This window comes from Lichenostomus cassidix, chromosome 6 (assembly GCF_008360975.1).
Source record: "Lichenostomus cassidix isolate B80296 chromosome 6, HeHo_3.0, whole genome shotgun sequence".
NCBI classification, from domain to species: Eukaryota; Metazoa; Chordata; class Aves; order Passeriformes; family Meliphagidae; genus Lichenostomus; species Lichenostomus cassidix.
Window position 1 is genome coordinate 30,943,168 of NC_139487.1, and position 16,481 is coordinate 30,959,648.

A 16,481-nucleotide genomic window follows, 5' to 3' on the forward strand; every position below is an offset into this window, starting at 1 on the left:
TTTTTACGTGTTTTTGATTAATGTATTCATTCAAGAAATGAACCAAAAACTTTAATTTTTAAACCAGAAACATTTTCGGCAGTTACACAACTTATCGTACAACTACTCTGAAACTTTCCATTTTCAGATGCTTTGAATTTGTAAATCTGTTTCTTTCAATTCTACTCTACATCATCAGCCTGGCCCTCAGTTGGAAATCATTGCTAAAATTGCAGCATTCGCTGATAAAACCCAACAGGCTCAGTCACTGAGTCAGGACAGCAAACAGTGGTGGGTTTTTCTGAACTTCAGAAGGACTTGGAGAATGCTCACACACATACACAGCACTGCCTACAAAAGGGGTATCAGCCCCCCTGGCTCTGCAAGGGACAGTGGAGCCACACACATGGGTGACAACATGAACAGACATTTGTAATACAATCAGTATCTCAACTGAGCCTGTCAGCTTTAAAGGAAGTTTGAAGTTAACTTTCATGCACAAAAAAGGAAATAAAGCATTTAGAATGCAAGATTTCTTCTATTTGGTACATTTTTTCAAATATTTTATTTTCTTCCAATATTTCCTCAACTCAATCCCCTAAACTTAGAAGAAATTTTATTCAGTATTTAGTTAAATTTCCTGTTCAGGTAGCATCTTCTGTAAAAGACTAAAAAAACTGGAGTATAAACATATCTGTAAGTACCACACCTTAGTAAGGGCAGCAGTATGATCTTCTCCACAACATATATGAACAACCTTCTGACTTCTCAGGGACTTCAGCAGTGTAGGAACATACCTGTCTGAAAAGTTTATTAAAGAAAGGTCACTTATTTTGAAAATAAAAATCAAAAGCCCATCAGTTTTGCTCATTTATTCTAATTCAGTTTTAGTCAAACAAGCACTTTGTTAGGACAATGCAGCCATTGTGACTGAATTTATGGATCTTGGAGATGGAAGTGTTACTACAGAAAAAACAGGGACTACTGCACTGAAAAGCTTTGTAGCCCATGGTCTCATCTTCACTAGCACAGGCTCATAGGTCAATACTTGGATCATTAAATATGGAACAATACATTAGACCTGGCATTGGCCATAAGAGAAAAAAAATTGTTTTAAATTGTTTATATGTTTCATGTTTTTAAAATGTTCCTGTAAGTTGCTATCAGTTGGTATTCTTTGAAAAGTGTATTTCTACACAAAGTTTAATATTACTAATTGCATAACAGGATGGAGCACTGAACAAATAGGAAGCAAAGCTAACTTCCCTTCATCACTAGAACATGTCAACTTTGTCAACTTTGCACTAATGCATTTTTTAAAATGTTAATGCTAATGTCGTAAAACCTGTCAGGCATACTAACATGTCTGCATGAAACCCAATCAAAACATTAAAAAGGGATTTTACTGAGAAGTGATGCTACATAAAAACCTGGGGTTATACACATTTCAAAGAATATGTAGAAGCAACTGAAGTCTCCCATGATTTCTGAAAAATAATTGTAATTTTCTTATTACATAAATGTGACAAGTTTTAAGGCATTCTGATGTGCATTTTATTTACAACACTACTGTATTACAATATGAAATACGTATTTACAACTGCTATAGTATTACAACACTACTTACAAAATTTTTCCTATTTTGAATGGTGTTGACAGCAACAAACCAGTAAGAAAATCTGAATTCATGAAACCATCTACAGACCATCCATTACTAAACCGTGTATTACAGGACCCTGACAGCAAACACCCCCACCCTGGAGCCCTGTGAGCAGATAGTGCGCATGTAACACAATACAACTAACAAAGAAACAATTTTTCCTCTAACCTAACCACTTGCTAAAAATCGTTGAGTGTCATTACCCTAGCAGAGGAAATTTTGGAAATGGTTAGTCAAAAATTGTGAGTGATTATTAAAAGTGGCCTGAGAAAGGAATGTAAGAGTAAATGGCAGTAAAAAATGAAGATGGCTTAAATGTGACTACTAAGGACAACCAATTAGTTTTAACACATTACTGCTTTAGCCAAGCAATATCATCCACATAAAAATTCAGCTCCAACTGCACAGTACTATAATGCAATCCCATTAAGTCACAGGAAGATGTAGAACAGGGAAAGAAAACAAGTCAAGCAGGCACGAATTTCAACAAAACGCTATCAGGATTCTCACACCAAAACAGCTGAGCAAAACCCCTCTGTGCTTTCTTCATGCAATCTCACGTGGCTCTGGCACTGTCTGACATCACTGAACAACAGTTTGTTCTGTCTGCCCCTGTCCTAGGAACACTGCTCTCTTCAAAACCCTTCAAAACCTTCACTGAAGCAATGTTTACTTACCATTATCATCATTAAGACCCAGCTGCCCAAATTTGTTGCGTCCCCATCCGAAGATGGCTCCAGAAAGAGTTAGTACAAAACTATGAGCTCCTCCTGCTGCAATCTGTGCAAAAGGGATTCCCAGCAGAGATTTAATCACTTGTGGTGAGGTTTGTTTTTTATACTCATAACCTAAGCCCAGCTGGCCATATTTGTTTTGTCCCCAGGAAAACACTTCACTTCCTGTTTGAAGGGAAAAATAAACAACCAAGAAATACAATTAATATAGTTTAATAATACAATGTTTATCCATTGTAAGAAAAGCTAGAAGTTAGACTGTTACTCTTCAAATATTTCTGAGTTTGAAAATGCATACAAATTACTGACTTCTGAAGCTAAGCATTCTTGTGTATTTTGCAAGCATTCAACTCCAACATTTAATGAGACTGGAAGTATTTAAGTTGCATTCAAAGTCCTCAAAACTGCCCTTAACATTTCTGTTTCAACAGTGTTAGATCAGCTGAGTTTGGTTATTACAAAGTAAGACACTGCTCCATTGGAAGTTCCACTACTACAGAGATGTTTATGCAGAGATCTGCCAAAGTTGCACCCTGGACATGCAAAATTGTCCAGTTTCCAATCAAAAGCCTCATCCAAGCTTTTCTAAGGTAAGATACTTTATTTTCACACAAAATTTAAGAGACATATTTTAACATACTGTCTTCATTATATGACCAATAAAGCACAAGGTTTGTAATGTCATTCAATGTCTTAATAAAGAAAAAAATACTTTAAAGAATGACAATCAAAGACCCATTTGTTTTATTTTGGAAGAAGCCTTAACATATTCTCTTGAACAACCAATGTTTTGCCAAGGTATTTACTATCCTAAAGATTAACACCCAATCACAAAACACTTTACTTTTGCTGACATGATAGGTTTTCAAGAGCAATGTTACCTTCTAAATGCTTCCTATGTCTCTCCCATCTCCACCTTTCCAAGAACAGTTTTTATCAAGATGGGAAAACAATGAAACTCATCCCTTGGAATACAGGTTCCTCATATTTTATTTATTTATTTTAACAACTAAACCCAAAAAACCCTGTTCCACGTCAAGAACAGAAACAGAGCTGCAAATCCATGAACTGGCAATAAAACAGTGATGCTGTACTTGAAGCCTGTAACTATTTAAAATACTGAATTAATTTTAAATCACAAACTCCTATGACATTTTCCCCCTTCAACCAACAGAACACAACTCTGCTACTGCCACATTCTACTGCTGATCTTAACTCAGGCAAAGGGTTACCTGTAAACCTCTGCCTGGCTGCCCTGAAAACAAAGGCATTTCTTTGGTTATAATGATAAAGACACCTGGGAATACATAATGGCACAGAAAACACTTAATACTACACTATCAAGAGTCACACAGAGAATCCAGGCACCTATACACAGTATAAACTACCATATTTAAAAAGGGAAAAAAAAAAAAAAATCATTCAGCATGCAATGATCAGCTGCCTCCCCACAGCTATTTGGTTCCTATTTTAAACCCACATTGTTAAGAAACACTGACAAACTACAATCTTTCCGGAATTTTTGTTTTGAGTTGCTGTTTCCCTTAATCCTTTCCAGCCGCCAATTCTTCCAAGTGGAGTTTTGGCCACAACTCTCTTATCTCACGATGGGATAAGCAAACAGCAAATTTACATTCACTTTCATTTCTGGAGAGCTGTCCTAACCAGACATGCAGTACAAGTGAGGCCAACTAAATACGTGCTCACAGCCCCAGAAGAAATTTGAAGACAGATGTTTAGAATTCCAAAAGGTGGTTTATAACGTGGCATGGCATTTTAACTATGAAAGCACCAGAAAACAGAGGCTTTGCCTCTGTTTGTAAAGCAGACAAGGAAGTTGCCTCTGCAAGCCTCAGTAACTTGAGGTTACAGGTTAAAACAGACCAGGGACAGAGCAGGATAGCAGCAAGACGACAAAGAGAGGAGACCAAAACCAGGGAAGACAATAAAAAGGAATTTACGTGAAAGCCAGATGATAAAAAACCCAACCCCTCCCCGAAGAAGTAAAAGCACAACACAACATCTGTTTGTACATTTGTTTTTCAAATTCAAGCTTCCATCATTAAATTACACTGCCCCTACCAAACTGAAATCCCATCTGTGCTAAGTGGTAGCATGTTTTGTAAACACATTGCCTTTTAAAGAAAGGTAAAATAAATGTTGAAAACTTTTGAATTCCCTGGTAAGAAATTACACAAAACTTCAGAGGAATTTGGCTTACCTTTTGAGAGTGCTAGGGAGTGATAATAACCACAAGCAACTTGAACAATTTGGATCTCTGATAAGCTTTTAATATTCCTATTGGGGTAAGAAAACAGAGAAAGAATTAAGCTACTGGATCATAGTATGATATAAAGAGTAATATAAAAAACGTGAATCCTTTCTACTGAAGTATATCAAACATCCTAACTTTAATTAGAGGCTATTTAGTAAAATCTGAAGTCAAAACTGCTTCTTTTCTAACACTTTTAAGGTCAGGTTCTGTCTTATTTTCAAATTAATAAAGTCTGTAAAAGACCATAATGAAGAATTTGGGAGGTTCATGTGCCAGGAAGGAGATCTCACACAGCTGAATGGAGGAATGAATACAGAACGCAAGAAGAAACTGATTCTTACTTTAGTTTCTAGTTTCCAAAACTTCAGTTTACAGAGCTATTAAATACTGCACAATATTATAAAGAAGTTGCAAATACATGTACATTAAAAACGAATATGCTTTCAACTTTGGATGAGAAAAAAAGTTTCTAAAAGGCCTGTGGGCTTTTAAATTTGATGCAAAAATACCATCTTTAATATTATAGTCGTGAATTACTAAGGTTCCAAGGAATTGTCACTTTTGTGTGTGGACTTCAGGTAGCTGGAACGCTTATGGGATTCTGAAAGCAAGCAAGTAACCCTGGCCAGCATTCATTTTTTTAACTAGAAGGTCTATTACTGGATCACAGCAGCAAGGCTTTGGGGTCAAAACTGAAGTACAAGGATCAAACAGCAAATGAACCTTCTTTAAATTGAGAGTTTAACAACACTCCACTTCTCTTTACCTTCTCCTAAATGGCAGTTATCAGCCCCCATTTATATTCTTAAAATACCCATCTTACATTTCCAACATAAGCCTCATTCTTAGTAGAGGACTATTAAAAAAACCAAGAAACAAAACTACCCCAAAGAGCAACAAACCAAACCAAGCACACCTGTAACACACCTCTCACATAAGATGCCTCTTTGAGAAAGGAAACTGTCTACACACAACATTCAAGTGTCACAGCAAATATACACTTTCTATATTTACATGGTTTTAACTATAATAGCAGAATAGCTTAACCAATGTTATTTAAGCACATTATTTGGGGGAGAAAAAAAAAAGCAACTTATGTACTATTTTTAACCTGGGCACTCTGATGCATTCCTCTGTTCCTGGCAAGCCAAGCTGTCCATCAGTAGCCAGACCCCAAGCATATACCTGACCCTTGTCATTTAATGCAAGGGTGTGGGCTTCTCCACATGATACAGCTACAATATTTTGGGCATCCAGTGCACCAACATGCTCTAAAATTTAAAAAAAAAAAAAAGAAAATTTAAAAAATTAGTTGTTTAAAAAGTAAAAAACCTATGAACAAGCTAGGGTTGTTCCAAACAGTTTTACACAGCACTAAGGTATCGACTTGAAGTGACATTCAACTAAGCCCATAAGTTCTCCTGAAATACCTTTTATTTAAAATGATAAACATGCAATTCTAGGAGAAAAAAGCTAAATTTGACACCCTGAAGTAACCAAATGATGACTGTTTCTGGAGCAATATACCGAAGTGCACAAAACCTGCAGCTTGATCGTTACGGTTCCTTCTAATCTTGCCATCTGAAAATGAGTGCAGAAACTCAATTAACAGTAAGGTCAAACAGATTATTGTCAAATGACTACACGTGTAGACATTATGTAAGAGGAAAACATTCCACCACAACAAATTAAATTCACCTATTAATTATTAAGAAAAAGCCCACAAAACAAGGCTGGGCAAATTACAGACTAAAGCTACTGATTTTGCAATGAGCTACACAATATCCTCTTTATAATGCACAATACTGTAGAAACAGATCCTGAAGAATAATTTTTCTAGACATACAGTGCATGTCTCTGAAAAGCACAAACTAAAATATCTGAGATTTTTTTTTCCCAGTAGCCTGCACCAATGCATTTGGAAACACTCAAAGCTTGGTTTTGGGCTTACGGTTTGTGACCAGAAGTTTAACATTTCCATTTCAGCAATAAGTAAAGTGCAGAAATATCATCAGAGCCTGCAATTAGGGCTGGAATTTTTAACAGTCCCCTTAAATAACAGACTGCTTGGACATCTTACTCCCCGTTTTCAAACACAAATTCTATTCCAGCCTACGAATGGCACAGCACTTGAAAAGCCTGCATATCATCAATGTAATGGGCACTCTAAACAGAGCCTAGCACAGCCCAAGTCAACTTCAAAACAGCAGCTAACGTTATCTGTAGCATGACAGGCACTCAGCTTCCAAAATAAGCTAACGCAGGCAGCAGATGTAAGTTCCTTTTATTACATACAGATGGTCTGACTAAAGAGGCTGCCACCCCAATTCACCCATCAGAGCCTCCCAGAGCTCTGCCAGTGGGAGAGGTCATGGAGGCACTCTCCAGTCCAGCACCAGCACACAGATTAGCTCAGGCAATCTTCCCCAGCTGCTGAACCAGCCAGCCTCACTCTGCCTAATATGGACTCAGGAACATTCATACAGTCCCTATGGCAAGCAGAGCTCCAGAAGGAGGGAAGAAGGCAGTGGGGACGTGGAGGTGGCAAAGACACACAGTCAGCACCAAAATTATCTTCAGTTAGCAGGAATACATTTGAAGGAGAGCATCCACCCATCTGTAAAGATACCAAGCCTCTTTAGACTGTGCAAGTGAAGTTATCCCAATGCTCTGACTTCATTATTACAACACTCAGCAGTATTACCAGCAACCTCTAGGTGAAAGGAAAATTAGGCAGGACATTACAATCCTCATGTGTCTGAGCATGTTAAAAAAAACAAATTTATAGCAGGTCCATTACATATAAAAGGTCATACAAATTAAAAGTCAGGTATTTTTGTTGCAACCTTTAAATTTAAAAGACAATTCAGCAAAATTTTCAAAGTGAGCAACAAGTAGTCAGAGTAAGTTTGATAAGCTGAGGTTCTTTTCACGTTCATGAAGCAGATGCTTGCACAGGATTAAAGTTTATCAGTTTTAATATCCATATCCTGTTTCCCAATAGAAGTCCAAATTAGTTTAAAAAACATCTCAAAAAAAAAAAAATCTTTAATTGGCACCAAATCTGAAACTCTGAATGTAAAGGAGAACTACTAAAATACCACATGACACCTCATTTCCATTTGAAAAATTTGTGGCAAATATTGAGCCAAGGAAGTTGTAAAAGCACTCTAGCAGTGATTAGAATAAAGTCTTAGTACGCCTTTCCAGTTTGTTACATTCTGCTGTAAGCAGCGTGAGCAGCACTGTTCCCTGGCTCTCAGCAGCACCAGCTATGACTCACATGCAAGCTCTGAAGGGAGCCCATGTGCACACTCCTCTGCAGTCCCTGCAAGATGTTTACGCACTTCTGCTCCAGAACTGCACTAGGAGGGAGCAGAAACACACACTGAACATAGGTGGAATTAAAAAAAGCCCAAAGAAGTGTTACACAGCATCCTTTGGGCTTTTGCAAATCCTCTCACCATAGCACGGCATATGCTGATAAGTCTTTTATCAAAAGTTTTATTTTTAGTTCTTAAAAAAACAGAACATTGCTTTAATTAGACCTGCTCTACATCACGTATTAGACAACTAAAAACACACTGCGTGTTTCTCAACTGTGATACGCCAAATGCTCATTTCCACCATATTCCAACAGCCAAACCCATATATAAAGTACAATGCTAATCCATGTGTTGCAGCAGCCAGCTCCCCTTGAGATTAAAAACAGTCACCGAGTCTCCCACAACCTGAAAGTGATTCCATGCTAGAAATAAAAAATAGTGGTACTGTCCAGCTGCACAGCAGGCAAAAATATGGAGGGACTGCCATCTTCCACAGCTGGTTGTTTCCAACCGTCACAAGAACCCCTCCAGCAAAGGAATGCTTTACTAGTAAAAAGTATGTCCAGTCTTGGAAAAACTACTGTGCACGAATTCAGCACATTCATGGACACTGGCAATCCTGGGTTTGATGCAGCACCATAAAACAAAAGCCACACACACCACCACCATCACATTGCACCTCCACAATTCATGGGTTCTAAACTTACCGGGTCTTTTCCTGGCTTTTTCATGCCCTAGTTGTCCTAGATCATTGCATCCACATGTATAAACAGTCCCATCGTCCAGGACAAAAACTGTATGTCTCAGTCCACATCCTACATCTCTGACCCTTTTATTTAGGAAAAAGTCACTTTTTCTGGGTTCTAAAACAATCTCTTCATCGATTCCACCCAATCCAAGCTGTCCAAAAGACGCGTTGCCCCAGCACAACATGTTTGCACTTCTTTTTATCAGAGATCTTCCAACTTCAGTTTTCTAGAATATTCCTTCTGCGTAGCTGTTAAAAAAAAAGGGAAAATGTGCATTTTTTTCAGTATTGTCCCCAACATTCACATTATTTTCTATCCTGCATGTAATCCATGAGCTCACTTCCTCTATACCAATGTATTAAAACTCTGAACAATTTTCAAGAGTGTGATTTGCTTTCCTGGACAGAATTTACATTAACTCTGCAGTAAAATGCTTTATTTCCCATTTTAGATACAATTTTTAAGATGTGCAGGTTTCTGGTTTTATAAAACTTTGTTTCAAAAATTTATAATAGCGTTCTTTATAAAACTTCTTTAATCCGTAATCCAAATTTATACAAACAACAGTGACAACCAATCCCAGCCAGTGGAAATGACCTCAAATATCTTCCAAGGAGACAGTACAGCTACTTTTTTTACTGGAGGAGTTGCACGACTCCAGCAAGTACTGTGTACGGCCTAAAGATCATTCCCAAAAACAACATTTGACTCATAGCTTGGAAAAAATTGGTCAGCTCTGATCAATCCAGTTATGCAATACAAAGTACAATATGCTGTGTCAGTCTTTACATTTAAACAACTATGAGTCAACTGATCTCACAATTTAAAAGAAAATATATAGCTGAAATTCAAGTCCCCAGTCATGCACTGCAATCAACACCAGCTTCAGTTACTCTGCAGCAACAAGAGGCCAAATACACCAACTCCCCCAGGCAAGCCCCCACCCCTAATCCCTAAATTACAGTTACCACTAGCTGTGCTGACAGACTCTGCACGTATTTGGAAAGGATGCAAAGCTACCCTTCTCTTTCATTTGTAGTAGGGCATAGGAGGAAGAACTCATGACAATATTTCCACTACTGCTTATACTACAATTCCACAACATTGAGTTTCCCTGTACTTTCAGAGCAATTTGAAAGTCAGTGTAATTCAATGTGAAAATACCATAAATCTTCATCTGTGACTATTATTTAGAAGACATTCTGCAGGGTCATAACATGTATAAACTACCTAAATCCCAAACTGCTCAAAGGAGCAAATCAACACTTAACATCTAAGTGTTACATACACCAAAGGGCAGAACTCTTGCCAGCACAACAGGACAAACTATTTTGCTCTGCAGAAGTCAAAACGCAGTAAACAAGACACTTATTTTTGTGACCTCATTAAAAAAAGCAAAACCAACACCAACCCAAACCAGCCAAACAAAATATATTGCATTCTGTTTACCTATCTCAGGAGGTGAGGCATGATCAAGTATTTCCCTAGATATATCCTACCACATTCAGAAGGGCACATGGAAACGAAGATGTCTTCAGTTAAGACATAGCTATGCAACAGCTCCTGTCATACATCTGTAGAAGTGACTGCAATGCAAGCTTCACCCTGCAACACAAGAAGTTAAAAATATGTATGACCATAGTTCTTCAAGACTTATCTCCATCCCTAGCACGGAAAAAAATAAGGAAAGTTCTCCTTTCTATTAAAACATACTTGTATTTCCGCGGAAGGCGGGGTTGTTTTGTTTTGTTTCGTACCATCCAAGAGTCAGTAGCCAAAGTTGTGTACTTTGATCTCGAATCACGGCACTTTCACCCGTGTGCTCACGAAGCCAACTCGCGCCGCCAGCTGCCGGGCACTACCGCGTGACGTGGGCAGCTCCCGATGCCACAGCAGCACCCGTCGGGGGAAGCTCCGCGCTCAGTGCCGCCGGGAGCGCGGGGCGGCGGCCGGGAAGCGCCTGGACGCTTCGCGCGGGCTGTGCCTGCTGTCTGAGCCCCGACGCGCGCTCGGGCCGTGCCCCGTGAGGGGACTCCGCCCGCCCCGCCGCGGCCCCGAGCTCTCTCCGCGGGGCTCGGCTCCCCGGGCCCGCCGCGCTGAGGTGCGGAGGGAGCGGCGGGCGCGGCCCGGCGGCGGAGAGGGGCGGCGGCCGAACCCCTCCGTGTCCCGCGGCCGCTCGGCGGCGCCGCCCGGCCCAGTCCCAACCGCTCCGGCCCGCCCGCACCTGCCCCGCGGCTCCGCCGCCCGGCCCGGCCCGGCCCGCCCCGCTCCCCCGGCCGAGTCCCGCCGCCCGGCCCCACGGCCCGAGCGCGGCCCCGGCCACTTTCCCGTCCGCCCCGTGGGGCCCGAGGGCGGCGGCGCCCGGCTCCGCTAAGGCCCGGCGGGACTCACCGGCGGTAGCGAAGCGCTCCGGTCCCCTCCTGAGCCCGGCCGCCGCAGGCGCTCGCCGGCCACCGCCGGGGCGTGAGCAGCGTGAGCAGCCCCGGGCGCGGTGACAGGGCCCGGCCGCCGCTGCCGCGCAGGCGCCGGCTCGGCGGGCGGGACCGCAGCTGCCGCCGCACCGCCCGCCTCCCGCCGGGCCGGCCTCACGGGCAGGGGCGGGGCAGCGCCGTGCCGTCAGCCGGGGCTCGGCGGAGCTCGGCGGGGCTCCGAAAGGGACGTTGCGCTCGGAGTCACCGCGTGGTTCGGTTCCCGCCGTTGGGCTGCGAGGAGGCGGAGCGAGGAGCTGACAGCAAAAATGAGGCCCGAGAAATGAGGAGCGCCGGAGTGACGCCTCGGTGCTCCCGGTGTGCTCGGGGAAGCGCAGGGCTGGGCGCCGAGCTCGGGTGTTCGCTCCGGCGGTGACTGCAGCGGTACGCGTTCTTGGCATGGGAACACACGTGAGCGCAAAAATACACAGCCATCGTTGTGTTACATCACAGCTTTAAAACTGAGAATTAAAAAACTTGAGTGTCTTCTGGGGCAAATCGCTCCCTGAGGTCTTCCTATGGCGTGTTTCGCCTGCCTTGCAGTGCTTCAGAGACCTGGGCGCGCGGTGCTGTTCCTTATCCGTGCATCTACAGAGACCTGCAGAAGCCTCTGCTTGATCTCTGAGGGCACGAAAAGAACGAGATCAGTGAGTAGGAAGGAACCGGATCCGCCAGGGAGATGCAGGAACTAACTGCTCTTCATACTGCAATTAGGCGTCATTAACCCGTGGGAGCACGGAGCCCTTGCCCGGGGTGATGCGCTGCTGTTGCACATCACAGCGCTGTGACCATCGGCCATCCATGGCCTTCCTGCTCCAGGGAAAGGGCTGCCTTTGGGGCTTTGCTCTGCCCCTCCGCAGAAAGGAATACAGTTCGCTGAATTCTCCACTCTGCTTACAAGCTTTTCTGGGTGTCAGAGCATACCCAGTGTGCCCATGGTAAAACGGGTTTTTTTCACTGAACACATATCTCTAGTGGAACCACTAAAAGAGAAGGTTACATGCCAGACATTTTTAAACTTTTTTTTTCCTGGTATTTTGCTTGGTAGTGGGAGAAAAATCCATTGCAATTTATGTAATTGGACCGGGTTGGAAATCGAAATGAGATTTCCTTATTTAGCAGTCTCTTTATAGTAGGATCCACCTTTATGTAGGTCAGGAAGTGAAAAAAGGTCAGGACCAGGCAAACTTCACAGGAAGTGATCTTGCAAACTAGGGGTGAGGAAAGTTCTGTGTTTGGTGTCCTTTTGCCCTTTTGTTAAATAGAAATCATTTAACAAAATCCCAATAAATGGGATGTCCAGCCACTAAACACTCGTTTGTATGTGTAAATAGATAAGGTTCTACAGGACTTCTCAGGATTTGTGGTTGTCGATTTATCAGTAAAGATCCAAAGCAGAAATACTGAATTCATACCAAGAGAAAATGAGATTGCTGCAAAGCTGACACAAGCTAAATGATGCAGCACTTTTCAGGGCAGCAAATACCCGGTTTTGTTATTTAAAGGAGAAATGTGAGTGATTTACCTTTTGCCATTCTGCATCTAAGACTGGAAGGTTAGCAGGAGCTGTGACAGAGCACATGGAGGAAAATACTTTGTTTGTTATCTTCTAAACTTCTTTTCCCTTTATTTGTGAACCCAACGGAGTGGTTCCACACTGGGAAGTGGATTTTAAATGTTGGCATTCATTGTGCAATGTGTCCTCTGACCAGCATGTGGGGATATGCCCATGTACTTGAAGAGAACATTACATGCCCACTACAATTTTATACAAGGAAAAGTCACTTAGTGTAAATGGCTTAATGCATTAACTAAAATATATATAAAGCATGAAACAATATACAATGTTGCACAAATCTCGACTTCCTTTTGTAACAGACAAAGCTATTTTAAAGATTTTAATCCTAAAATCAGATTACTGTACACTGAATAACTCAAATCTGTCTTCAAATAAAGTATAAGCCATATTTTTATTCCACTTACTACCTATTTTAGCAATTTTTTTTCTGTGCCAGAAAAGCCATATCCTACCTATCCCCTAGGGACCTTAGGGGATCCCCTTCTGGGGGCTAAAGACACACAGGCAGTGGGGGGAAGGGTGTGCTTGCTCTGGTGCCACAGCACTGCTTGGGTTCCCTGCCACTCAGTACAACGCATCCTGCAGCCACTGGTGCTAAACCTGCCACAATGGGGGTCTGGAGTTGCAGTGCTCAAGAGAACTGTGGGTTGCTTGCCCCTCAAAATTCTCAATGTCTGTTCTAGTGCTTGCAAAAAAACTCAGAGATGCAAAAACCAGTGAAAACAAGAAATGTTAATCTGGTTAACTTCAGGGAAGGGATTTATTTCCTTGTAAGTGCCTTAGCACTGAGGGTTTCCTATTACCATTGCACAGTCTTCTTATTGATGGTCACAACAAGCATGAAACTATTTTCAGTTCCTCTGTCATTATTAAAATAGCAATGCTTGGCTACTGCCTGGTGATAGGTGTCAGCACAATTGTGGTTTTTAAATTGTACCCCAGTTAATCCCCCACTGAGATAATACAAAAACGGGGAAATTATCATAAATACTGTTAGCTAATGTGTACTTTATGCTTAATTATTAGAAGACATCTTTCAGTTAATATCCATGTTTTTGAAGGCTACAGTGTAACAGCGTAAACCTTTCTGTACAGTTCATAACAGAGACGGACTCTGCTCTCTGACTCCATTTTCTCCTGGCAAGAGCCAGGACATACTTTATAAACTTTCATTCCGCATTTCAAACCCCTTTGCTTTACACTTTGATGTGTCACAGACTACAGAAAATAGAAATGGGCGTCCAGAACAGCTGATAACATGCAATGAGATATGTCAGCATTTTGCTGTGAGAAATTACCAACCTTTGTGTGCACCCTTTGTGTAGAATATTCTTGATTAAGACAAAGAAAAGGCTTTAGAATGCAAATAGCCTTACAAACAAGGGATGGTGTGACCCTTTTATGCCATTTCAGTTTCACATTTCATCCTTATATTCTTCATAGTACCCACGTAGATAACTCACACATACACAGTGTCTGTGTTTTATATGCTCTGCCACTTTATAGCCGAGTGTGTTGTAGTTCCCTGTCTGTCCACCCTGCTCACAAACAATTCCAGTTGGCTCCAATGCAAATGTGCTTAGCACTAAGACCAATTATTTATTAACTGATGGCAACATGCTGGAACGTTTTTGACCTGTTTGTGAAGGAAAATGACTATACAAATACTAAATTGACAACATTGCAAGTTCTGTGGCCAACTCGAGGCAACTGACAAAAGGAGTTGGTTAAGGGAGAAACTGAGGAGTCATACTTTCAAATTAAGATAAGCAAAACCAAAACCCTGTAACACCCCAGTCCCCTCACCCTCTCAGGCCACAAAATATAACTGAAATAGCCAAAGGAAAGCTATTCACAGGATGATGAAAGCAAAGAAAATGAAAAACCAGTGAAAGGCAGGGACAAACCCTGGACATGAGGTCTCTAATGAAGGAAACAAGCTGACCTTTTTGTTAGGGATGAAGCTCTTGCACTCACAAACCCTTGCATGGAGTCGATGTCCCCAAGCCCACACAAACTGCAGCTAGCACTCAGTGACTCCCCCGTGCCCTGGCAGCATGGCAGAAGCCACACAAGTGCCCTGGCACCTGCAGGTTGGGGCTGTAGATGCCGAACATTTTTGAGCATCCTACACAGAGGGTTGGGAGTGCAGCCCCTTCTGACATATGGCATATTTTCTTCCTATTGAAGTGACGTTTTGCACTATTACATGAATTTTTCTGTTATAAATAGATCAGCAGGCCAGGTGCTAACTGAGGACCAGGAAATTCCCTTGTAGTGTTTTGGGTTTTCTGATTTCAGAGCTGGATGCTGAGACACCCGTTCCCATGTCATTAAACTGGGCTTTTGGTCAGGCCAAGACTGATGTTTGATTTTTCAGATGCAGTCCTACAGGAATACGATATCAATAATTGAGCAGGTTGTGTGCCCTGCAGAGACCAATTTGGTAACACGCTGAACCTCAGCTTATAAAATAGCTCCAAGTGGTGCCACATGCTGCTGATTCTGACATGACACTGTGTCTTTGCATGGCAGCATGATGAAGCACCCTAAAATTAGCCTTCTTACTATTTCGTAAAGAGCAGGCAGAAAGGTAGCAGCCTGCACTGAGGAGAACAAAGAGGCACAGGAGAGGACCAGAACTGAAGCTCACACACGGTCTGGTCACAACACTTCATGGTGAGCACTCTTGGCTTCTTTGTAAATTTGCATGTTGGATTGTTTAGTGGAATTTCTTATTCCAAGCACAGGCTGGTCTGATTGTGAAGAAAGGTGCTTGTGTAAACAGAGGTGGGAAGGAGGGACCTGCTCTCTCAGGGGGCTTGGGATTCAGCAGAAGGGAAAACTAACTGTGAGAACTACATGGATGGTCTCTTTTCTTAGGGGTGGGAGCTGTCATTTAAACCACAGAACTAAATTTGTTGTTACTGGAATAGAACTGGGAATGGAAGAAAAAAATGGGCTGGTATGCAAATCAGAAACAACGTAATAAATTCCTTTTCTACTGAGCTAGACTGATTTTTTCATGATATTCTGTTCTATCTCTACCCTATTTATTGGGTGATAAAGTTCTTGGCTTTACAAGGAGTAAGATTTGAGAGCAAAAAAAATCTAACTTCCAGGTAGTAGGAAGATAGGCATGGATGCATTTGTGTACAGGAACAAAAACAGTGAAGGAAAGGAAAGGAAAAGATCCTAGACCAGAATAGCACTTGCAAATGAGAAGAAAAAAGAAACTGTGAGGAAACATTTGAATATCAGAGGGCACAAGAGGCATGCCATGAAAGGGATGTGAGCCCTGACTGTTAGGAGGGAAGGAGGCACAGCAGTCTCTAGGAAGCAGAGGAATCCCCCCCATCAGCTGGGTGTGACAGCCTGTGGCCCTGCGCCTAAACAATTGTCAGTACATGCTGTTTTCTCTATTCCTGTGGTACCACTCTGGGAAGAATAGCTGGGAAGAAAATAACACTGAGCCATAAACTGTGACTGCTACATTCAAGCTACACACAGCTGTTTCTGCTATTAGTTATCACTCAAAAATATGGGACTATATTGCAACACAGATATTTTTGTTCAGTAAAGATGATTGGACAGTACTCTCCAGCTTTTGTGATTTAATTCGGGATGATACTCATGATTTCATATGTATTGCTGAAACCCAAAGGGGCATGATGCTAATAAGACCTGTTTTGTGCTGTTAGGAACCAATAG

General features: G+C 41.9%; 2 protein-coding genes across 5 annotated transcripts in view; one reads left to right on the forward strand and one right to left on the reverse strand.

The window, feature by feature from the left end:
* The window catches only part of HERC4 (HECT and RLD domain containing E3 ubiquitin protein ligase 4), a 29,570-nt gene extending 18,302 nt beyond the window's left edge, over nt 1–11,268 (reverse strand). For 2 of the 4 annotated variants that reach the window (XM_085064272.1, XM_085064270.1), the window contains exons 1-7: nt 11,115–11,267; nt 10,173–10,328; nt 8,682–8,971; nt 5,760–5,919; nt 4,595–4,671; nt 2,317–2,538; nt 689–780 (exon numbers count right to left, since the gene is read on the reverse strand). In XM_085064272.1, coding sequence (XP_084920398.1) covers nt 689–780; nt 2,317–2,538; nt 4,595–4,671; nt 5,760–5,919; nt 8,682–8,907 — 777 coding nt within the window. In that variant the 5' untranslated portion in view covers nt 8,908–8,971; nt 10,173–10,328; nt 11,115–11,267. Of the gene's footprint in view, nt 1–688; nt 781–2,316; nt 2,539–4,594; nt 4,672–5,759; nt 5,920–8,681; nt 8,972–10,172; nt 10,329–10,436; nt 10,599–11,114 lie in introns of those variants that run through there. The other 2 variants (XM_085064271.1, XM_085064273.1) reach the window with 2 other exon arrangements.
* Nucleotides 11,269–11,311: 43 nt separating this feature from the next.
* The window catches only part of MYPN (myopalladin), a 74,560-nt gene continuing 69,390 nt past the window's right edge, over nt 11,312–16,481 (forward strand). The window contains exon 1 of the mRNA XM_085064268.1: nt 11,312–15,449. The gene's annotated coding sequence lies outside the window, so the exon portion shown is untranslated. The remainder of the gene's footprint in view (nt 15,450–16,481) is intronic.